General features: G+C 44.9%; 1 protein-coding gene across 2 annotated transcripts in view; it reads right to left on the bottom strand.

Annotated features, from left to right (window-relative positions):
- Nucleotides 1-245: 245 nt before the first annotated feature.
- The window catches only part of rarga (retinoic acid receptor gamma a), a 53,253-nt gene continuing 29,797 nt past the window's right edge, over nt 246-23,701 (bottom strand). Inside the window, exons 1-8 of one of the 2 annotated variants that reach the window (XM_059333599.1) lie at nt 21,254-21,693; nt 7,745-7,893; nt 7,143-7,284; nt 5,256-5,419; nt 4,725-4,901; nt 4,223-4,427; nt 3,114-3,272; nt 246-2,897 (exon numbers count right to left, since the gene is read on the bottom strand). In XM_059333599.1, the coding sequence (XP_059189582.1) occupies nt 2,536-2,897; nt 3,114-3,272; nt 4,223-4,427; nt 4,725-4,901; nt 5,256-5,419; nt 7,143-7,284; nt 7,745-7,893; nt 21,254-21,398 (1,503 nt within the window). In that variant the 5' untranslated portion in view covers nt 21,399-21,693 and the 3' untranslated portion in view covers nt 246-2,535. Of the gene's footprint in view, nt 2,898-3,113; nt 3,273-4,222; nt 4,428-4,724; nt 4,902-5,255; nt 5,420-7,142; nt 7,285-7,744; nt 7,894-21,253; nt 21,694-23,701 lie in introns of those variants that run through there. The other variant, XM_059333597.1, reaches the window with a different exon arrangement.

Below are 23,701 nucleotides of genomic sequence, written 5' to 3'. Positions count from 1 at the left end.
AGCCTCTGCACCCTCAGCTCTCCATGACCTAACAGACCCTGTTGGTATCCTCCATGCAGGAAGAACACTGCTGCATGCAGTGCACCCTGCAGTCATGGTGCAAGAGCTCCCTCTACTGATACATTTAGTAATGCATGGTTGGATTCACTTAGAGCTGACAACATTATGAGACAGAACGGGGGGAAATTTCCTCATATGACCCTTTTTTTTTTTCAGAAAAATTAAACAAAAAAAGTCCCGTAATCTCACAAAAGTAGTTTATTGTGCCTCTTACTGTTTATATGGCTTTTCTTTGTATGACAAGAGTTGACATAAACAGAGGGTAGACAACACCTTGGCCATTTTGAAAAACAAAAACATGAAACAACATAATCTCAATGTTCTGCCTGCATAACCGTCTCTAACATCATGACAGTCTGGCAGAGAGAGAGAGAAGGGATGAGGTCATCACACAAGAGATGTGTGACAGCACCGTGCTGAGGACATTCACCCAATGACTCAAAAACATGTTCAAGCACACACATACACACACACACACACACACACACACACACACACACACACACACACACGCTCACACGCACACACATTCACACAAACTGAGGAGAGCTGCCCATGTTCAGAAAATGGGACTTCTCACCGCTACAGAAAGAATGTTCATATTGCTTCGAAGAGAGACAGAAAAAACCCTCTGTACTGTAGATCAGCTGCGCTCTCCCAGCTGATCGCCTACTGAGACATTTTGGCAATAAAGAAATGATACATGAGAACACATAATCCTGCACAGCTCCTTTAAAGAGAAGTGAGGATATACACAAGAAGACAAGATGATATAATGGCTTTTGGGATGAGAAGGCAGTTTGCTGCATGGATGCCAGTGCGAGCACAGGAGGGGCAGCGGCAATGTCGATGATGATTTGTCCCCCCTCTGCGAGAGTCACACTGGCACCCATGCTGTTTCTCAGACTTGTCACCTTCTATGTACACGCAGAGGGGTTGAGCTGATCAAAAAACGGAGTCAAGAATACACACATAAATATTGCCTGTTTCTAGCGTGCCTGAAAGCAGCTAGGGTTTGGTCCTTACTGAAAAGCCCTGAGTCTGATTCCAATATGTCTTCCATAAAGATTCCTGCTTTCAACTTGCATATGTCTTTGTGTTGATGCATGATGTTGCTACTATGTGTGGAAGCTTTTTTGTCTGTGCTGAAAGTGTGCATTCGTCTACTGACATCATCGGGGAGTGCTCTAAGGTTGATTGTTTTCTATATGCTGATGCCGTCATCAGTTGGGACATGCTAACGGAGATTTAAGTAGCTCTACTTTCAGCAGATGAGATGTGCCTTACTTGAATAGAGGATCACAAAAGTGCTACATATACGGTCAAGTGTAAAAATCTCTGTCCGGGCACTCCATGCCAGGTCGGCACACCTGCTGCAGCTGAGGGTGGAGCGAGCGGAGTGTGTGTGTATGCACTTGTGTGTGGAATAATGAGGGTGTGCTAGTGCATGTGTGAGTGAGTGCCCTGCTGTGAGGATCGCTGGATCGTGGCTGGAGTCCCTGCCAGTAGTCAAACTCATGCTCCAAAGATGACTTTTTACTAACTTTGGCACAAAGATACTTACTTTCCGCATTGGCAGCATTAGTTGGCTGCAACGAGAGCAAAATAGAATAATGCCAATTCCCTGATAACAGAAACTGATTAAGTCACTGCAACATAACAATAGTCCTCTGGGTTGATTATCATTGACATCCACAGTGAGTGCCCAAAAAAGCCCCAGCTAAGCATATGTAGCTGATAAGAAAGACCCAGCCAGTTCTGATTACCCTTCTTTCCCTCGGAATATCTTCTCAGGAAAGCTCTTCAAAGAGAAAACTTGTCTAAAAGAAATTCATATATAAAACCAGAATAACAAGTAAAGACAAAAATATAATGGTATATAGATATGTATGGACTTATTCATAAATTGAAAAAAAAAAAAGTAAAACTGAAAACAATATTCAAAAGCAATAACCACAAGAACAAAAAGATTAGCATACTCGATTTGGTTTTGCCCTGTAATCTTGTTGTCTTTTGAGAAATGTGCTTGTTGTGATCCGTTGGAATCAACTGCTCAGTTCTGTTGACTGGTTTGGCCGTTCCCCTATTTAGATATAAACAACAATAATGGGGAAAAAGAGAGGTTTAGCTGTCTCAAAGAGGTTCTGTTCTTTTTGTCACGTTAACTTCCCTCTGGGCTACGCCAGGAGTTCATATGGTTGACTGTCATCTCTCCTTGACTTTAGTTTTCTGTAGTTCACTTGTCATGGACCATGTGGCCTGAGTTAGAAGTGTCTGTACACATAAGGCTCTGCTGTGCTCCGCTGTGGAGGACACAGTGATGTGCAGTAAGGAGAGAGAAAGGGGGAGGGAAGGCCAGCATTTTGTTGAGGTGGGAGAATGAGTGAGGTTGTGTTGTATGTCTTTGTGTATGTATGTTTTGTGTGTGTGTGTTTGAAGCTGTATGTGCATGTGTGTCTGTATGAAATGCTTTGTTCACTGCGCCCTCCCAACAAGGCCTTTCCTCGGCCCATCTATGGCATCCAGAACCCCCCAGGGCTCCCCATCACTGTCCGAGCCCCTGTCTCGATCTTCATCCCCCACGTCGTCGTCGTCTTCATCCTCCTCCTCCGGCGACGGCTCGCTGCCGTTCTCTGTGGCCCAGCTGTCGTCTTCATCCTCAGCCTCCTGCTTGACCTGGGCTGGTGGTGGAGGTGGCGGCGGCGGTGGTGGAGGCGGCGGGCTCTCTTTGCCCTCTGTTTGGTCTTCGAAGGCCTCCGGGTTCTCGAGCATCTCCCTGATCAAAGGAGGCATCGGCCCTGGGATCTCCATCTTCAGAGTGATTGCTCTCTCTGCACCTGGGAGCAAAGAATACGGTTGATTATTAGAAATCGTGTTTTAAAAACACTGCTCACATTGCCACAAAGAGGACACAAATGAAACACCAAAGGGCTGAAGAGGATCTGTGTCTTACCGACAAAGCCCTCTTTGTCAATAAGACACTGTTACGAATTGATTATGACAGCGGCCAGGCCTTTTCAAAATCAGGATTTGTTCTACGTAATTACACTTACCCTTAGTGCTGATTCCCCTGAGGTCAGTGATCTTCATCAGCATGCGGGGGAACATGTGAGGTTTGTTGGGGCGTCGGCGACGAGCGTAGATCTTCAGAGCCTCGAGGAGAGGCTCTTGTAGCTTATCCACTTTCTGTGGCTCCTCCAGATCCATACGGTCTGATGAAGAATGCAGAAAACACATTAAAGTCTCTATTATTCACCAGAGTTATACATTGCGATAAAGAATTAAGGGATTGTAGATAGCTGTTATAGTTTGAAAAAAATGTACGTATAAAAATAAGATATTTTTTTACTTTGCATTACTAATCCTATCAGAGCAGTGAGATGAGTGCTAAAACAGATTTACCAAAATTCAGCTCTGATATAGCTTTTTGAGAGTAAAATTCCACCACTTTTTAAGGTACCTAAACTTAATATTTCCTGACTCTTAAAGCATATATCAAAATTGTTACAACAAATGCAACTGCGGATAAAAAGGAGAATTCATTCATACCCAAAGCAATCACTGTATACTGACACTTTATTTATTCCACAAGCTGATTATATTAACTTTGACTGTATATATACAGTGATGGAAAAAAATATTAGACCGCCCTTTTTCATCAATTTCCTGTTCATTTTGATGGCTGGTACAACTAAAGGTACATTTGTTTGGACAAATGTAATGATGACAACAAAAATATCTCATAAGAGTTTAATTTAAGAGCTGATATCTAGCCATTTTCCATGGTTTTCTTGAGAATAACAAAAATCATCAAATAAATTGAAGAAAACAAGAGTTGTCTAATAATGTTTTCCATGACTGTATATCATAAATTAGCAAATTATTGCTTATTTCCATAGTAAATGATACACAGAGGACTTTTAGCTATTAGTAAGCTTAACACGTGTGAGATAGTTTAAATTTAAATATTAAAGACTTTTGGTTTATATGATTATGATGAAAATCAAGTATTTTTCAAGGACTCTACAAATTCAAGTATATTCATAACCTTGAAAGTAGTTCAAATTACTTTTTTTCAAAACTTTCAAGACTGAACTAAACCTAAATAAACACTTTCTCTTCATGACTGATGTTGCCAGTGTGTGTCTGTGCGCTGCAGTACCTCCACAGATGAGGCAGATGGCGCTGAGGAGGCCGGTCTCTGTGTCGTCCATCTCCAGGGGTAGAAGCTGGCCAGCAAAGGCAAACACCAGATCTGTGAGAGGTCCGAAGCCGGCGTTGTGCATCTGAGTCCGGTTCAGAGTCAGGCCGTCTGAGAAGGTCATAGTGTCCTGTTCTGGGGTGTAGCGTGTGCAGATCCTCAGCATCTAAGAGCAAAAGGAGGTGGAAAACTTTGTAAGTGTTGAGCAAAATATGATGTTACTGTGATTTATGAAGGTTTTCTACAGTCGCTTAACAGTTAGATATCAGCTCAAACTGTCATCTTTGTATAACTATTCTCACACCATGGATTCGGTAGATTCAATATTATTGGGCAAACCTTCCTGCATTACTACTTTTCACCACCAGATGCCAGTATTTCCTCATCTGTCAAGTTAATTTATTTGTAAGAAAAGAGCAAGTGAAGAGGACAAAAGGGAAAAACAAAGACAGTGGTTCCTCACCAGTATGTCCAAGCAGGCCGACTTCAGTAGAGTGATTTGGTCAGCGATGGTGAGGGTGGTGAAACCCGGCAGCCGCTTGGCGAACTCCACAATCTTGATGATGCATTTGGTTGAGAGCTCGCTGAACTTGTCCCATAAACCCAGATCCAGCTGAACCCGGTGGTCTGAGCTGGAGTTCTGAAAACACACACACACACACACACATACGCACACACATATCAGTATGTTGTTACAGAGGTTGTGTGTGTTTGCATGAAGGGTGAGCGTGTCCGAGCCTCACAACACATTTACATTTTACATCAATCAAGGGGGAAAAAACATTTACATGTTGCATCAATCATTCAGAGGCCACACAGATGGCTTAATGGGGAACTGAATTAGTTAAACCACCACTATGTTGGGAAAGCTACGGTGAATTTACGTCTTTGCATGCAATCTGGGAGCTCTCAGTGACGGCATAGCTTTAAGAATGTTGCCACACACAGAATAAGGGAACAGTGGTGTAGTCGTGTATACGTGCGTGTAACTTACGGTGGTGTATTTGCCCAATTGGCAAAGTGACGGGAAGGTTTCTTGGTGAGCTTTGCTGACTTTATTGACCAACTCTTCTAGCTCTCCACTTAGCTCATAGCTCTCTGGAAGCACCAACTCCTCCTTCACATCCTTCTTCTTCTTGTTTCTGTCATTGCGAACCGCTTTAGAGAGAGAAAAGACAAGAAGCAGCACAGATCAGCCACAGAATGTTCCTCTTCTTTATCTGAGATCACATGTAAAAACATCCACAGTGCTCATGCTCTGTGTCTTTCACCACTGTCAAGGACATTGTGCTTGCTAGTGGAAACCAGAACTCTGTTACAAACGGAGGTTTGCTCTTAACAGTATTAACATATTTCCTTTAGCACGGGATGGACACTGGCTATCTCTTTCTTATCACCCGCTCTCTTCCTTGTCCATCTCTCTATCCACTTGACCGGTGCACATAAGCCAGTCCTCCACTCTCTCCCTCTCTGCCTCCTCTCCCTCCTCCTCCCATATTTTCCTTCCTCTCAGGATATCCAGTAATAGCAGAGGCACAATGTGATCCCGGTCTTAACACACATCCCACACAAACATTACACCCACATACATGTCCCACGGGTTCTGTGAAGGGCAAGAAACTGCCACTTACACACTCAAGGTCAAACAAAAAGAGGTCAGAAAACTGTTTGTGTGATTGGGCACAGAAGTGGCGCCATTTGCTTTGTCAAAACTCAAAATCTTGTTTTCTGCTCTGTTGTCTTTATGAATGAAAGCAGTGTCTGTGCTGGCCAGAGGGGCGAGGTTCTGTGGTGAAACAGGAAGTCAGAATCATTTCGTAAAACGATTAGTCATATGATTGGTCCAGTGCCCAGCCTCGCCCTGATCACCACCCCTCGGGCTCATCATCTGCTTCTGCTCTCTCTGCTGCATAGTTTCCCAGAGACTCTGCCTGAACAATAATAGATCAATACGTTCACACTGTGTGAATCAGGGTAGAGCTTTCCTTTGATGGAAAAAAAAATCTGATCTGAGCCAAGTAGAATTTTAGCTGCTTGCCAATGTCTCCAAGATACTAAGGTATATCAAACTGCGTCTTGATCTCTATAGGGCTGAACTGAAAAGTTTGAAACTTCGAAGCTTTATTCATAATGTTGACATTCAAATTCTAAATCAATCCAGTGCTGCCCAGCCTCTTTTTTCTCTTCATTGTGTTTATTTAGATTAGATAAGATTAGACTACGTTAATGATATTAGTATTATACTATTTGTAGGACTATTTCCGACTCATGTAATCCAAACATAAGCATTGAAAGATTGTGTGTTTTAGTCAAGTCATGAAATATAGGATGTGACATTTAGCTGTTTCTCTTTCATAATTGCTCCTCTCTCCTCCCTTTTTCATAACTTGGATCCAGTGTTTAAACCTGTTATTTTTACACAGTTGCAGATATTCATGTTTTTATCAAACGAGAAATTCTATATCTAAAAATCCATATTTGTTTAGTTTAACGTTTTAAAATGTTTTCACCGTGGTAAAAAAAAATGGTGACAGTTTGCAGGCACCTTTACTAATGGGGCAGTTTGGCAATCTATCCACAACATCATCAAATAAAGTTGATTTCATTAAAAAAAATGCTAATTAATTTAATCACTTCATTCAAATTGAAGATTCCTTTGGGGTGATGACATAAAAATATAATGTCAGCCATTGGAAAAACATCAATAGAAGAATCAAACGTAAAAAGAAAAAAATGACAGTTGGTACAGCCCTAACCATGTCTGAAACATCTGAAGGCCCAGTCTGCAGCCGTGTGTGTGTGTGTGTGTAATGTGAGTGTAAATCTATGTTTTATAAGTGGGTCTCAGTATATCTGGGGACTCCGGTCCCGGAGGGCTCACCTTCCTTGGACATTCCGACCTCAAAGCACTTCTGCAGCCTGCAGTACTGGCAGCGGTTGCGTGTGACCTTGTTAATCTGACAGTTCTTGTCTCGGTGGCAGGTGTACACCATGTTCTTCTGGATACTGCGGCGGAAGAAACCCTGAAGCACCAGGAAGCAAGAGACAAAGGGGGAGAGGGCAAGAGAGAGAGAGAGAGAGAGAGAGAGAGAGAGAGAGAGAGAGAGATTGTGTGTTATAGTCAAGTCATCAAATTTAGGATGTGACATTTAGCTGTTTCTCTTTCATAATCACTTCTTTTTATGACAAAGGGAGGAAACTTGGATCCAAAAGAGAAAAGCAAAACATTTATACATTTTAACTCTGTTTTTATAATAATTAAGCCTCTAAACTTTCTTTTTCTTTATTCTTAGAGATTCCATTTTCACATTGTGATCTAACCCACATTAGAAAAGTGGCTCCAGGCTGCGTACAAGGCTTCTGATCGTGATGAGAAGGCAGGTAATTAATATTTAATACAAACTGCGACCCTGCGTTTTTCCAAATGTATGTAATAAATCCAGACAAAGCAGAGCTCAAAAGGCTGTGGCAGGTTCTTCTCACCTTGCAGCCCTCACAGGAGCTGACCCCGTAGTGGTACCCTGAGGACTTGTCCTGGCACACAAAGCAGGGCTTGTAGACACGAGGTGGGGGAGGTGGAGACGGAGAACTGGGTACCATCTCCTCTGAGCTGGTGCTCTGGGTCTCCACCGCTATGGAGAAGAAAAGAAAAAAGAAAAAGGACAGCACATGAGCACATGATTTGTCACAAATCATTGCCCTAAGGCTACTCAGAAAGGTCAAATGAGCGCTTGTCGATACAAGTAGCAGATGTGGATAATCGGGTGTATGGAACTGCATATAAACATGATATGACAGCTGACAGCATTTCCTTTTCCATGTGATTTGTGAGGCCAGCAGGAGATGCTGAGTAACGGTGATAATCAGTTGGCCTGGAGGTGGATTGAGATACATTATCACATATTTTTTTAGCTTGTCTCTCTGTAGGACAGAATGATAAGATAAGAGAGGGAAAGAGGAATAGAGTATGAAGGGTTTTTTTTTCCAGGCACCAATATCACCCTAAGGGGCAGCACTCAGGTGCATGTTTGGGAAGATTATTTCTTTTTGTGTGAATGCAAAGAACAAAAGGAGTTACGACTGTTTGACAGCAGAGACAAAACTGTTTTTTACAGCAGTAAGCAACAGTGCTGATGATCGACAGCTTGTCTGATAAGGCCAGGTAACAGAGTGAGCTGTTGCAGAGTCAAAGCTGGCTCTTCCTCATTCCACAGACTGACAACAGCGCATGATGACATCTTGCACGCACAGAGGAGACACATGTCAAGCACAAATGCATGCAAAGCTCTCCTTCTACCTTTCAAAGTGGAACACCAGCCGTGACGTCAGCGCAAACTCGAGGCACATACTTTCTACGGTACATTAAGCTCCACTATATTCCAAAGAGGAACACGCACAGGCTCTTTTGGATGATCAAGTGTGCAGCATATGGATTCCATACTTCCCCTGAGAAACATAAGCTGCTGCACACACACAGGACCAGACCCCTCGTCGCACACATGCTAGCCTGCACAAACTCACAGACACACATGTTGCTCGAGGGAAGTATGGAATCCATACGCTGCACACTTGAACATCCACTTACCCAGCAGCACCTCTTTCAACTTTCACCCTTAGTTACCCTCAAACTTCACCCCCCCTCAGCTCTGCATCCCACCACCCCCTGACACACAAACCCTATTTTTCTCTTGTTTCCTGGCCCTAAATTCCTCAGTGCAGCCCTGCCAGGTTTTAATAGAGGCCTAGGCTCGTAAGGCGGCCTATAAAGGCGGTCCCATGGCTGGACTGGAGGCCCCAGCCCGGCTGGCCCGCACTTTATTGGGACTCGGTCACCTTGGGCAGCTATTCACACCACCAGCTGTAGCTCCCAGCCCGTAAAAAAAGCCAATCATAAAATAAAAAACAGGGAGGCTCTAAAATTCTAACTTTTACTGCCCCAACCTCCCCCCAGCACCTTCAATGGAAAGCACAGAGGGCTAGCCTAAACTTAACCTACAACCCCCCTCCTCCCCTCTCTCACACCCAAGGCTGAAGCGAAACCACCAGCTTGGCTTTTTACAAGAGAGGAGAGACTTCAAAAAGAAGAAAAAAAAGGGGGGCATAAAAAGAGGAATTTGATAAAAAACAGAGAAAGGGGCAGAGGGGGAAAGGGGGAGGAGAGGACACAGTTGCTCCTGAGGGCAAGTCTTGTTCAAGACCAAGATGACCATTACTGCCACTTCTGCTGCAGCTGCTGCGAATGCCCAGCTACTACCTCATTAATGATAGTAACAGAAATATGTCAGACATTTTTCATGTGTTGCCTGCTGCTCAAACATCTGTTTTTCATATGCATTTTTATATTTGACTATTCAGAATCCACATTGAAATTCCTCCTTTTGAAAGCCGTACTTTGCTGGAGGCAAAGATGTTTTCCATTAGTTTTAAGAGCAATCCCAAAGCCAAATGTGCAAATCAATCCTAAACCTGAAGTTTACACCCGCTGAATGTTTCTACAGCAGTTCTCATATCTCCCTGGCCAGAATGTAACAAAGCAGCAGGGTCAGTGGGAGAGCAGAAACCCTCTGAACGTGCCATGAACCTCTGTGTTTATGCAATAATAACAGCAGCAAATGAGGCTCCAAACCGAGCGCTGACAACCCCTTAGAAAAGGACAAACCATATGTGGCGTCAAGTAACGAACACTGACTGACACCGTCTAAATGGAGGAAGAAAGCGAGCCAGAGAGAGAAAGGCCATCCTGGAGAAAAAACTCGGACAGCGGTGAGAGAGAGAAAATACATCAGTCTCCGTCAACACATTGAACCTGGTTCCTGCCAGAGAACATGACTCCTGTACCCGCCTCCTAGGACTTTGCCTCTTTCAGCCTGCTCCATCCAAATCCCCCGCACCACTTACCCCAGGGCGCCACAGTGAGAGGGCCCATTCAGGCAGCCCCTTTTCGCCAGTCTCCTCAACTCAGCTCATCACTGTTTAGAAAACAAAGCCCTGTGAAATGAGAGGCCCTCCTTATCAGTGCTACGAGGCCTGGGGCACTATTTGCATGACAATCCGCCGGCCGAGGCCTGTGAGCTGATGACGGACAGATGAGATGAGAGGAGCGGAGCGGGATAGGTGGGTGGCTGCTATTGTTGGGGGAGGAGAAGAGGAGAAGAGAAGAGGCAAGAAGGAGGGATAGTTGAGTTACCAGTAGCCACTGTTCGTTTCCTGCTAAGTATCAGTTTACTCCCTAATCCCTTCTCTCAATGCTCTCTGTGGCCCAGCTGCGCTGACCAGGCCTAATCCCCTGGTCATATACACACACACACACACACACACACACACACACAACACAACACACCACACACACACACACACACACACACACACACACACACAGGAGGATAATATTCAGTGGCTACAAACTAACAAACACACACCACAATCCGCCCTCCCCTAAATTACACTAAAGTGCTTCAGCGTGAGTGGGCTGTGCAGCACATCATTCTCCACAACCTCATTAGATGTGAAATGTAACTGCAGACGACAGAAATAGCTGTTTGGCTGAAGGTGACTTCAACTAGGTCAATTACATTAAATTCTAGGTCGAGCCAAATAGGCCAAATCGACGTCCCTACAGATTCTACAGATACCGGAAAAAGCGCGAATAGGAGGAGATTATAAAGAAAAACACTGTTTGGTAACACTGGAGCCTGTTGTTCACTCAGCTGGAACGGGGAGTGTTTCTAATGTATGCGAGTAAAGGCTGTGACTATGCTGCTCGTGTTTTGTGTTGCAACACACTCCTTTTAACTGAGCAGCATATGACATTCTGGCAGGGTAACAAGTATTCTTTCACAATAGGCCTGCAGATTTTGTCTACGTGACTTGTTGGTGTGATTGAATCTTCAGTGGTACACTGTTCCAGAAGTCTAGTCTTGGCATGTGAGAGCGAATGCACAGGCTGTGTGAGGACATCGTACACACAATACAATACATGAGTGAGCAGCACAGACGCCTTTCTGTGTTTATGTCGCGTGTGCGGCTCCAGCCGGCGGCGCTGCCCACTCTCTGCAGCCTCTATTTGATTTGCAAATGCAGGACTGTTCATAACAGTGTGCTGAAGTAAGCTCCACTGTTCCCCATCAAATATCCACCTGTGTGTGTGTGTGTGTGTGTGTGTGTGTGTGTGCATGAGCGGCTTTTTCTGTTTGTGTTAAACTGCAAGCACGGGCATGTGGCGGCTTTTGTCTCTATCTCTACCTTCATTAAACAGCCTGTAAAGCTTTCGTGTTCTTGTCGAATGCGCTGTGCAGTAAAAGAGTGTGTGAGACTTGGAGGCAGTGTGTGAGAGAGGGGCACACAGTAGGGCTCACTGTGAAAAGAGGGGTGGGCACTGGGCAGACAGCAGTGGCAGAAGGGGAGCAGATTGAGAGAGGATGGTGAACACTGAGCTGGAAGACTTGCTGGCACACTAGGTGGGGCCTTTGAGGGTGCCCTTGGCCCTCTACTCCATGGCAGAGGCTACAGCACCACAGGGTGCTCACTGAGTGACCAGCAGCACACCAAAAGGTTTCTATGAAGAACTGCTCTTTATGAAAGAGGAAAAGAAAGTACCACACCCTGCCATTGGTTCCAGCATTTTTCACTCTCCTTCTCTATTTCTCTGCCCACGTCTTCCTGCCATCCCTCTGAGGCTTCTGCTACAAGGTCCCACACAACAGGCTTGTTTCCTTCCTCTTGTCAGTACCAGTCTTTCCGGAGGATCTCCGTCACTGCTTTTATGTCCCTCGCTGCTACACTTACTTACATGTGCTCTCAGTTCCCACAGGTCGGATAATACTGCCACTCTGAGTCACCTGCGAGCTTTTAGGTGGGAGGTCTATCAAGTCTCTATTGTGTTGAGTTACACAAGCAGTCACAATGTAACCTGTCTAAGAAACGGTTTATACGGTGGGGAAGTCGAAAGCTGGAAGGAGGGAGGGAGGAATGTGTGTGTGTTGACAAGGAGGGGGGATGCTTTCATTAAATGTGCTGAGCAGTAGCAACGCCTTTCAACAGCTGTCAGAAAGCTCATTACCTGGGCTCCTACAGACACACACACACACACACACACATTCACTAGCACGCCTGTAAAGAGGCCCCGCTAAGCTGTCTTTTAAAACAAGGTCTATGATAAAACTGGGCTGTCGACCAGGAGACGGCTCAGGTCTGAGCGGTGAAAACACACCAAGCTGGCCAGGAGTAGTGAGAAACCAGACATTAATACACACACACAAACACACACCCCTCCAGGAATTGACACCCTTCTGTCAGAACCAGCAGAAAGAGACAGACAGACACACGTGTGAGCGCCCATGATGCACACATATGATGTGAATCCAGACGGATATGTGGTGGAGAACATTTTAGCATATGTTTATAGCTGCCATTAGTTCTAGTGACAAAACTCTGGAGTTCTGAGAGGGACACAACGTGACATGCCGCACAAACTCCTGCCAACACACACACATGCTTTATACTCCTTTATCTAAAGCTCCCCCGAAGAAAGCGTACAAGCAGAGCAGAGCAGGAAAGGCGGCAGGTGGGATAAGCCTGTATCCTCAGGGCACTTTTTAAAAAGTGGAATTACCCTTGCAGTCTGGTGGTGCTCTCAAAACACCCTTTCTTCTTTACAGCACCTCATAAAGAGCCTTTTGATATTTTCTTGATGGAGTCGGCCAAGCCAACATTTGGCAGCAAGCACACCCCCCTTTTCCTGCACCACACAACCCTGTCAAGAAATACACAAGTTGGCTTCAAACAGACAAACTTGCCCACCGAGCTGCTTGTCCCCCCTGAACCCAGCAAAAAAAAAAGTTTCCTTCAAATGTCCTTGAACAAAACCTGAGGAAGGAGGTATTAAAAAGAGTGGGGAAATTAAAGGAAACATACTTTCAATGAAAGGATTTTAGTCAGTGGCCTTTTATGGCGAGCGCAGGAAAAAGCAGACAGTCAAGTGCAGATCTGTGGAAAAAATGTGCCCCCTCATCCCTGTGGTGAGCTCCAGCTGACTCTTCATCTGCCCACCAGAAGACAGAGAGGAACACAGCTCTCCTCCCGTGACTGCAGAGTGAACCCAAACCTGGCAATGCAGCGCAGGCCCGGGCCATTGATCATGTCAAGGAGACAGGACAACTCACGGGCAGGCGAGGAAGCAGACAGAGAGCGGAGGCAGGCAGACGGGTGAGGTGAGGAGAGAAGAGAGTCATCGAGGCAAACCCCGAGTCCTTTGATCCTCAGGTTGTTCCTCGTCCTCCCAGACTTCCTCTCACCATCTGTAGCCCTGGCTCTCACCTGTCTGTCTCTGGCAAGGCCACTAGCGCTCGTTCAATTGCTATTGCTTCCTCTCCACAACAATAGAAACCTACAAAAGTAGAAGTAGCCCAGCCCTGGCTGCAGCCCTGCTCTGTCAGAGGAAGTGAGGGGAAAGGAGGATAACGTAAACAACAACAGTAGTATTCACTCCAGCTCGTTGGGGAAGCACCGCAGACCAAAGTGTGCAAACGCAAACCTCTTATTGGAAGGAACAATCACACCCACGAGGAGCAGCAGTTCATTCCCACTCAACATGTAAATGTGTGTGCCCAGGCGTCTGCACACACTACACAACGTGTTTCCTCTTACTTTTTTTTGTTCTCGGCCTAGCCATCTATCTAACACTCAATCCAACAATCTGCATTTACAGCTGCAGTTTTATCTCATCTTTTGCAGAGATTTGAAGAATGAAAGTGACTATAGTTAGAAAGTAAAATGGACAGATTAACAATAAGAGCAGCCAGGAAATGACTGTTGCTTCTTAATTTCCAAGTATTTAGCGGTCTATAGGGTGGTTTTTGAACATTGGCACAAAGTCCCTTTACACTGGCACACACACACTCAGTGTCATATCTGAGGTAGACTCGCTCTGAGAAACTTCTGCTTTGAGTAGTTAAGCAGAGCAATGATGCATATCAGAGTTTTTCACTTTTGCTTGGCAACCAACCGCCAACAGGTTGCCCAACTCTGCGTCTGGGTGGAGGCTTTCAGAGCACTGACAAGACATTTAGACTGGGGCCCTGCAGTGATTCATTTCCTTCTCTGTCTTTCCTTTTGATGTAATGGAAGTTCCATGTGAGATTAATATGGGTCAACGTCACATTTTGACTATTACCATTCAGAGGATACGTTTACATCAGTGAGAAAGCAAGCAATGCCCATTCAGTCAAGTTCCCACAACAGAAATGCACCCTGAACTCATTCAGCATTCCTGAACAAGGCATAAATCATCACAAGCAGCCCCTAACTCGTTTGCTGGATCGCTTCCTGTCTAACTGACTGTCTGTCTGGCGAGCTGGTTTTCTCTCAGTGTTTTCTGGCAAATGTGAGGTGCTCAAACAGTGGAGCGGGAGCAAATAAATCCAGGCCTACTGACAGGATGACTACAGCCGGCTCTCATTCAATCACAGGTCATGCTACAGTGAAGACATGGATGTATTATCTGCTAGTTTGCAGCCACTGAGGAGCCTGTGATTTTTTTTATCTGTGTGACCGCTTATGAGTATGTGTCATGTGTGTAAGTGAAATTACACTCTCAGATTCAGAGAAAAACAGCAGGGGCCGACTGAAACACACAATCCAGTAATCTGGTATTTGACAGTTTCCTGCAGTAACCTGATTTCCTTTTTTACGACAAAAGCTATATTTCTACAAGAGAAACTTTGCTTTGAATGCAATGCAGTGAAATGAAAGGAAAGGCCATTACTATAACTGTGCATACTTGAATCCAAAATAAATACACCCAAAATCTGACTAAAACAGAAACTACAATAAATAAGTCAGTCTCCCACGGCTGTAGAGTAGACTGCAGTAAAAAGGAACAACTGTGTGTCTGAGCTAATCACCGCTTGGAGTCTTGGTACAAAAATATGACAGAAGGTTGGAAAGAAATCTGATAACTGACCAGCTGTATATAAAGTTTTCAAGATGTGAACACATTCTCCTGTTTTCTGTCTTAACCTAATATCTCCTTATAACCTGCCTTCATGTGCACAAGTAAACATAAACATAGACATACACTCATACATAGGCATCTGTGAAATTCTGTGAATTTCTTCTTTTCTACAACGATTTGCCCATTTATTGATTTTTGATAATGAAACAATAATTTCAATATTTTTTTTAAAGGTCAACTTTAGCTGGTTTCATGCTTCCTAAATGTGAGAATTAAATGTTTTTCTTTGCCATACATGATAATAAACTGAATGTATTTGATTTTTGCACTGTTAATTTAATAAAACATACCTTCAGCTTTGGGTTTGGGCAAACTTCACTATTTTCTGAGATCTTATTGACAAAATGATAACTCGATTAATCAAGAAAATAATGGGCTGCTTAATTGCGAATGAAAATAATTGTAAGTTGCATCCCTACCATCAACATTCATGTTTTTCCTGTGAAATGTTACAAACTGTCGGCGGAGCACACAATAACAGGCCTGCCGCTCACACACACACAAACACACACGCACACGCACACACACACACACACACACACACACACACACACACACAGTCAAAATACATACAAACAAATGAACACCTTTTCCAGAACAGTGGTCATGGCAGTTGCACATGTGCACATTGGCAGAATTTGACTAATGTCCAAGTGAAAACAACACCAGCGGGCCTCCCTCCCTCCTTCCCTTGGCCAACTTCTCTTCCATCACTCTCCACCCCTGAGTCCAGATAATAGCTGTACTACACCAGCCGCCCACCACTCCCTGCCAAACACTGTCGGCTGCGTAAACACAGCCCATTCACACATACAGAGGGAGGACAGTCGGGCTCGTCTGGGTTTCTAGTCCCGGCTTGGCTGTCCAAGCCCTCTGCTTCTCATAACAGTGAGCCCCTAGCAACGCTCGAGCCAAGCCGTCAGTCAATAACATGGTGGTAACAGAACTGCTATCCTCACACATGGCTCCGAGCTGACATACACACACCCCTATATATACTATACATAAACACACTTGCGCAACAGTACATTGCATGCTCTAAAGAAATAAACTCTCACAGGTGCATGCATGAGCTCAACACGCACGCACAAAGTGCACAAGCATGCACACACTGCCTGCCAGTTGCCCACGCCTTTGTACAAGGGAAAATGTGCCTGGCAGGCAAAGAGCTGTTCTCGGTAAACAGCTACAATAGCAGCAGCCAGACATGGGTGTTAGGGTGGGCAGCCACAATACCACAATACCTCCGTGACCAGCAAACGATTGTGAAACAACTTACGAAAGTCCACATTTTATACTCTGCTGTGCTGATACAAAGGGGCAAAGTGTTGGCCCAGTTGCCTCATAACAGCCTGAACAAGATGCCTTGTAATGTGTTAGCGTAAGCACTCTGGTGAAATACTTCTAAAAAAAAAAAATGCAATAAGATGGACAGAAAGTCCAGGGTGACAGATTCAGCCTCAGCAGGGCAGTTGATGAGTTTTATTTACAGTGGTGTGAGTGACGCTGCTGAAGGGCTATAAACTGCTATTAGAGCAGAGCTGGATTCCAACACAGGCCTGTGGAATCCAGCCTGGCACATTGTCTGTCTCTGGATTTGACACAGCAGTCTGGGTGCCCAACGCCAGCCAAACAGGCACGTAAACACCACATACATTGACATATAGGAGTTCACATGTAGACTCCACTCACGCAAGCACAGGCTGACACACTCATATTTATGCACAAGCAGAACCGTGCATGAAAAGGGGGCTTGTGGAATTAACTTTTAGCAACTGCAGGGATTGAAACTGTTTATTTATAGGCGGCACTGCCTATTAATGGGCTTGGATATTACTGCAGAGCTGAGACAGATCTGTTAGCAAGGTGGTGTGATACTGCAGCACAAGTCGTCCTTATACTGAAAATGGATTCATTATATGAAGGTGTTTTCCATGTTGTCATGTAACATAATACACTAAATATCAGATAAGTATTTAAAGAGTTTCAATTATATTTTATTATAGTCTCAGATTCAATAGATTGTCCCTGCAGAGTTAAAGTGTGAATACAACAGCAACTGCCTTACTGACAGTATAAACACACACTACATTTCAGTCTATGCATCAGTGTTCCATCATCTTTTCCAAAGTTTTTTAAAGGATTTTCAAGGTGCACTTTCAAGCTTTTCAAGCAGCTTACAGCTCTGAATTACTTTTTATATAAAGCACATACAATATATGCAGTACACTGATAATGTCACTTCTTTACCACATTCAATGAGATGTCATTGTGCTATAAACAACCAAAATTATTTTTGGATTGTGTTTCCTTCTACAGAAGTTTGATTCTGCAAACTGTCTTTTTAATTTAGAATTTCCTGTTTCCTTCTACAGAAGGAAAAACAACAAAGTTTCATGTTTCACAATGTGTCACCTGATTGTAAGTGGACTTGGCATCCCATATAACCTAAATCTCAAAATTCAGGCACTTGTCAAATCTGAAAAACATCACAGTGTTCACATGATTTCCTGCATGTGAAGGAACCCTGAACACATACAAATAGCTACACTTGCACATGCTGCACACAGTAATGTGCCTTTTCCCCAGTGAGCAGCTTAGTGAAATAAGGGCTCTCTATCCACTGATTGCACTCTAAAATTAGGCGCTTTTTCAATGACAGTTTGGAATTACAGAACAGAAAAGGTTACTCTCAGGCTTCAGTGTTTTGTACATTTCACTTTGAACTGATTTCCTACTTCAAACAGCTCATTTAGTTGCTTTGGCATAATTGTTTTCAGAGACAGGCCTTTCCGTCGGTCGTATCAATTACGACTCACTGACCTTGGACCAGCTGACTACTTAAGCCTTTTAACTTCAGCACATTCATTTGACATTATCTTGAAAGGATCAACAAGGTTTATGTATATATAACAGCAATGACAAGTCCTCATTAGAACTGCAACCACGGTACTATAAGTCTCCTTCATTCTCTCTCATACACACACACGCACACACCAGCCCCCTAACCAAGATACCACTATCTATTCCCAGTCCTGCCCCCTCAGGCATTCTAATCTTTTAATTGAATCTTTTGTAATTATAATGAAATAACTGCGGACTTCCATCAGGGAGAAAATGATCAGGGGCCAGAATGTGCCAGCGGTCACAGGAAGCTCTTATTTCTCTGCCATTGCTGCTGCGATATACCCCCATTTCAATTAGCTCCTCAATTCACATTTGAACAGCACATTAAGGGAAAACAAAGAGGCGTGTGTGCCCATGCATGTGTGTGTGTGATTGCATGCATGGTGATGGATCACTTCTGCAATCTGTTACTGCCCTGTCACTCTCCTGCATGTATCACTTGCAAGAATCACAATTAATACCCAAACAGTGTTTAAAAAGATAGTACTACGAGTACGATTTGGTGAGAAAAACACACTTCCCCTTCTTCTGACCCTGGAGAACTGCTAAGCGTAATTGCCTCATTCTTCTAAGCAAATGAACATTGACAGAGAGGGGGATCGGTCTGCATAGGCTCTCTCAAATGGCTTCCCTGGCAGTTGACTAATTCAGTTCTCATTGACGTATGACTAAATCAGTGTCCATTATCCTTACGCGCAGGGCAGCTCAGATGTAGTACCAGCTCCGTAGTGGAAGGCACTTAAGAGCATTACACAAGCCAAGCTGGTTGAAAGGGTCTCCTTTTCAGCAAGCTGACAAGGCCGCCACACATGGTGTAGATCTGACATTGGCCAGGCCGTAGCCTCTCACTAACCTCTGACATTGAGGTCTCCCACTGGTGAACAAAAAACAGGAAAACTGACCACACACTTTTAAGTCCTCGGACTGTCCCGGGCTAATGGCCAACAACAGTGACACTTATCACCCCAGGAGATTTACCGCCAGGACAATAGGATATACTCATTTTGGGTAAGATTTAGAGGAACATTTTTTACTGCATTTCACATTGACTAGCAAATAAATGCTGACCATTTTAAGATAAAGACACCTGATTTGTTTTTATGAAATTCACCTCAAAGTGCATATTTTTACAAACAGGATAAAAGTTTCACTACAAGAATTCATTGTTGAGTATCATGCCAGGGCCAGGTGACTCTCTTTACAAACCCCGGTGGTTATTTTCGTGTGCAGAGTGCGTGCTTGTGTGCACCAGACAGGTCCCTCTGTTGTGCAGCTGGGCCGGCTTAATGAGATATCAGACTCAAACATCAATTCATCAGCCTCATTGATGAGGACAATGAGGGGCAACTGCTTCAGCAAAGAGAGGCATTATGGCTCCTCATGTGGGGATAGGGCTGCCTTGTTTACAAAGGTTATTGGGCACAGAGGGCTTGAAACAGTACACCACACCAGCCTCCACTTTGCTCTGCTCTGTTAGGCTCAGCTACCCTCGGGGCAGCTTCTCAGGACTTTTTTTTATCTCTTTGATTTTCTGGAACAAAGACCCCGAAAGAAAAATGTACTTCTGGAATCTGGGGGCCTAATTTTCAAATGTGTGCATGTGTGTGAATGGGGTTAAAAGGAGAGGCCATAGAGGCCTGATTGATTAAATAAACAAATCTCATCTTGTTATCATCAGGGCTCCCCTAGCTAAGCAGAGCAGGCTGGGCTGGCTGGAGTCCCCCTTGGCCTCGGCCTCCACTGACAGGGCATCTGTCTTCATTAAAGCTCAGCCAGTGTGCATGACAGCCACTGAAACGCTAGTGTCTTCACGATTAATGAAGACAGATGACTCCCCCCGAGAGGCAGTAAAAAGGAACAAAAAGCAGGAGGATGAACAAACAGAAAAATACCCAAAAATTCAAAAAACTTCCCCCCAAAAACAAAAACACAGTTCAGCTGTTCATCCCACTCCTCTATTTCTTCTTGTGTTCCTGATTGTTTTTCCACTGTCATATCTGGCTTGGCTCCCTCCACACTTCTCCCACCATACCATGCATACACACCCCCACTCCTCTTCCACTCTCACACGCTCTCTCACAGCAGCAGCGGCCCCCTGGAAGTGTATGGAAATGGACCCCAGTTTTGTCTGTCCAGAGACAGGCCTGTTGTTAGAGTCAGAGCCTTGTCTGAAGTCAGAGGCGGAAGCAGGGAGAGGAAAAATGAGAGTCTGACAGAGGAGAGAAAGAGAGAGAAAAGAAAGCTGGCCAGAATACCCCTTTGCTTTTTTAGACTACATACTACATTTCTAATTTATTCATTTATCCATTAAATAATTCATCTGCTTATTAATTCATGGCTCCAGAGGAATATCATTATCCATCTCGTATCCAGGAGCATCAACAAACCTCTGACCTATGAGGACTGCAGCAGGCTACCCAAAACTTCTGTAACTTCTTTACAACATTTGTAATATTCAACAGGATATGATTGGCAATATCCTTTCATGACAAACACGTCAGAGACCAAAGTTGTGGTGTCAAACTAGAGATAAACGTAACCCATTTGTGCATCCAAATCGTTGAGTTTTCTCTCTTCCTGTCACAAACCCACACTTGCCTTTTCTTTCATCAGAGCATACTCGTAGTTTTGTTTTTACTATACAGCACCTGGCAAGGTCAAACCTCAGGTGGCAACACGTTGTCACTGAAACTTGACTCCATGGGGTCTAACCCACAAGTCAAACATGGACACACACACAAGTACACGAAAACACACACATGCACACAGTGCATATCATATCATAGCAGAGAGTTTCTTTCAGATGGCTGAGCAGCTCAAACTGGCTGCGGGCAGTGAGGGGGGAGAGGAGAGGAAAGGAGAGGAGAGGAGACTGTCTGTCCCAGTCTTTTCCTGTGCTGCTCTGTAGCCCCTGACAGCAGCCCCCTTGGCCGAGCCCTGAGGGGTAAGCAAGCCAGCAATAAGAGATAGAGAGAGAGAGCGGGAGCGTGTGTGTGTGTGTGTGTGTGTGAGAGACAGAACGACAGGGAGAGACAGACATGACTGTGTCATACAAGAAACAGGATGCCACTTACACTGAACGCTGGCACTGCCCGTCCAAGCGAAGGGGTCCAGCCCCGCAAAGAAGGGGCTCGCCTTCCGCAGCATGCATGCACCGCGGCTGGTGACATCATAGAGCTGACGGGGGCCCATTCCCAGAGCCTCCATACAGTCGAACATGGCACCCCCCCCCCGCCCTCAGCAACAATCACTACGAGCCCTCAGTCCTGCCTGCGTCCTGCCCTGCTTCCACCGCTCACGTCACTCGCTGGAGCGGTGACAACAACAAACAGCAGCAACAGCTAGCTGGACCTGCTACCTTCACTTATCTCTCGCTGTCACTCTCTCTGCGGCTGCCCTTTCCTGCCGATGCTGGAGTTTCCCCTCTTTCCGTCTCAGCTGGAATGCAGATCTGGTTCCTGCCTGGCTGAGCTGAGCTGAGCTGAGCGTGACTCTGACTCTCGACTCTCCCCCTGCCCTTGGGTGAGCTGCTCCCTGTCTGCTGTAACAGACCTAAATAACAGCCTCTCACAGCTCTCGCTGAGCCCCAGACACGGCGGAGCGAACCAACTGCCTCGGCATGACGCTCTGAGAGGGGGTGGAGAGAGAGCAGAGAATGCCAGAGAGGGAGGGCTAGAGAGAGGGACCCAGGAGGAGGAGGAGGAGGGAGAGGGAGCAGGGAGGGAGAGTGGGCCGGCCAGCAGAGCCTGCACTGGAGGAAGATCTGGTTAGAGGACAAAACTCTATTCCCATTCTTCTTTTGCTTTTTTGTCCGTGCTGCTTTTGTGTTTCATATTTCAGCCCAGAATGCAAACAAACAGTCCCCCTCCCCTCATGTCCCATTCAGATCTGGTCCCTGTCTCGGTCTGTCCTTCCATCGCACCTCCCCCAATTCCCCTGCAGTAAATATGAGCCCCCTCCCCTCCCTTCCCTGAGCCCCCGTCTCTAATCATAACCATATTAAAGTCCAGCCACTGGCCGGGTGAGTATGTGTGTGTGAGCCAGAGAGAGAGAGAGAACATTGTGCTGTGGTTGAACCCAGAAACCAGATGCCAGGGTAAATCCCTCCCTCCTCTCAGTCTGTTTGAGGGAACAGAGGATGGGCAGTTCTTTCTGTCTCTCCCTCTGGAAGTGCTTTAACAGTGATGAATGAGGGCTGCCTTGCTCAATCCCCGCAGTGCATTTACACAGACAAATACCCCCAATATACAAACACACCATGTGCGGGACACACTTCTCACAGGTTCTCTTGACCCTGTTTGTGATTTATCTCTGAGTGGCCAGAGTCAAGACGTACAGAGAGATGCAAGGATGCAGATGTGATGAAGTTGTGCGAGTCATGAATTTTAATGTGCCACAAAATCCTGCCTTCCGCATTAAGTCTCCTTTAACACAATCTGTTCTGTGTATCGCTAAAATAATTCAATTTAAAACAGAGCAGTGCCCTCACAGTGAAGGTAAATCAAAGGAAATCAATAGGCGGTCCGCGGTCAATAAAAAAGCCTGTCACTGGTCCTAACTGTTGCTCGGCAGACGGATAGACTCTGGCTGGGCTAAAGCAAACAGCTTGATACAATGGGAGATATATGATAATAGAATGGCTTTAGTCTGTGTGCCCCGCACATTCATCTCCCCCCTGTCAGGCCGGTACAAGTGGTACAGCCCAGCAGGCAAAAAAGACAACATTTCCTGTCAATCTGTGCTGCTGGCTACGCTCTCCATAAACACACAGTGCCCTCCCTCCCTCCTCCTCCTCCTCCTCGTCTGTCTCACACTTCACTCTTTTTCCTGTCTCATGAAAGAAACCATGCTTTCTGGCTATTTTGAATGATTTCGATTAAAATGTTTATTGACCTAAAAGCTTTTCCTTCAGCTGAGATCTTCTGTTTATTTTTTTAAGCTGGCACACTCAAACAGTCATACACACACATGGGGCTGCTACTCCTTACACACACTCACTCACACACACATTTAACAGCTCTTTTGTTGCATCAAACAGTAAACAACATCAGTAGTTTTTATGTGTTTCTTCATACAGCTGTCGGGTCATAAAGAGGAAGCTTTATGACAGCAAGAATAGAAGGCTAGATAACAAACTGTTATCTTCCAAAGATGCCCCTGCTAACAGTTTGTTGTTAAAATGACTTATTTTTCCTCCACCCATTTACACAATAATAATTTTTTTTTTAAAAAGTCCAGATCTGGATGCATTTCAGATTGAATCATCACTGCCACGAGTCACATTTTTATGATCCACAAGCATTCTTCTCACACTCGCCTTTCGTCTGTTTCCTGTGTTTTTTTTTCTTTCTCACTGCTAGTTTCAAACAGCATCCTGGAAACTAAAAACTGGCTAATCCCCTGGTGCTCAAATGTTCTTTGTAACATCAGCGTTGTTTGCCAGGGGCTGCTCTCTGGACCGGCGAGCCGCAACACAATCGATTTATAATATCATGTGCTCACACTTGAAGCTCTTTTGTTTT

This window comes from Centropristis striata, chromosome 5 (assembly GCF_030273125.1).
Source record: "Centropristis striata isolate RG_2023a ecotype Rhode Island chromosome 5, C.striata_1.0, whole genome shotgun sequence".
Taxonomy (NCBI): Eukaryota; Metazoa; Chordata; class Actinopteri; order Perciformes; family Serranidae; genus Centropristis; species Centropristis striata.
The sequence above is the reverse complement of the archived record's forward strand: the minus strand, read 5'-3'. Positions and strand labels throughout refer to the sequence as shown.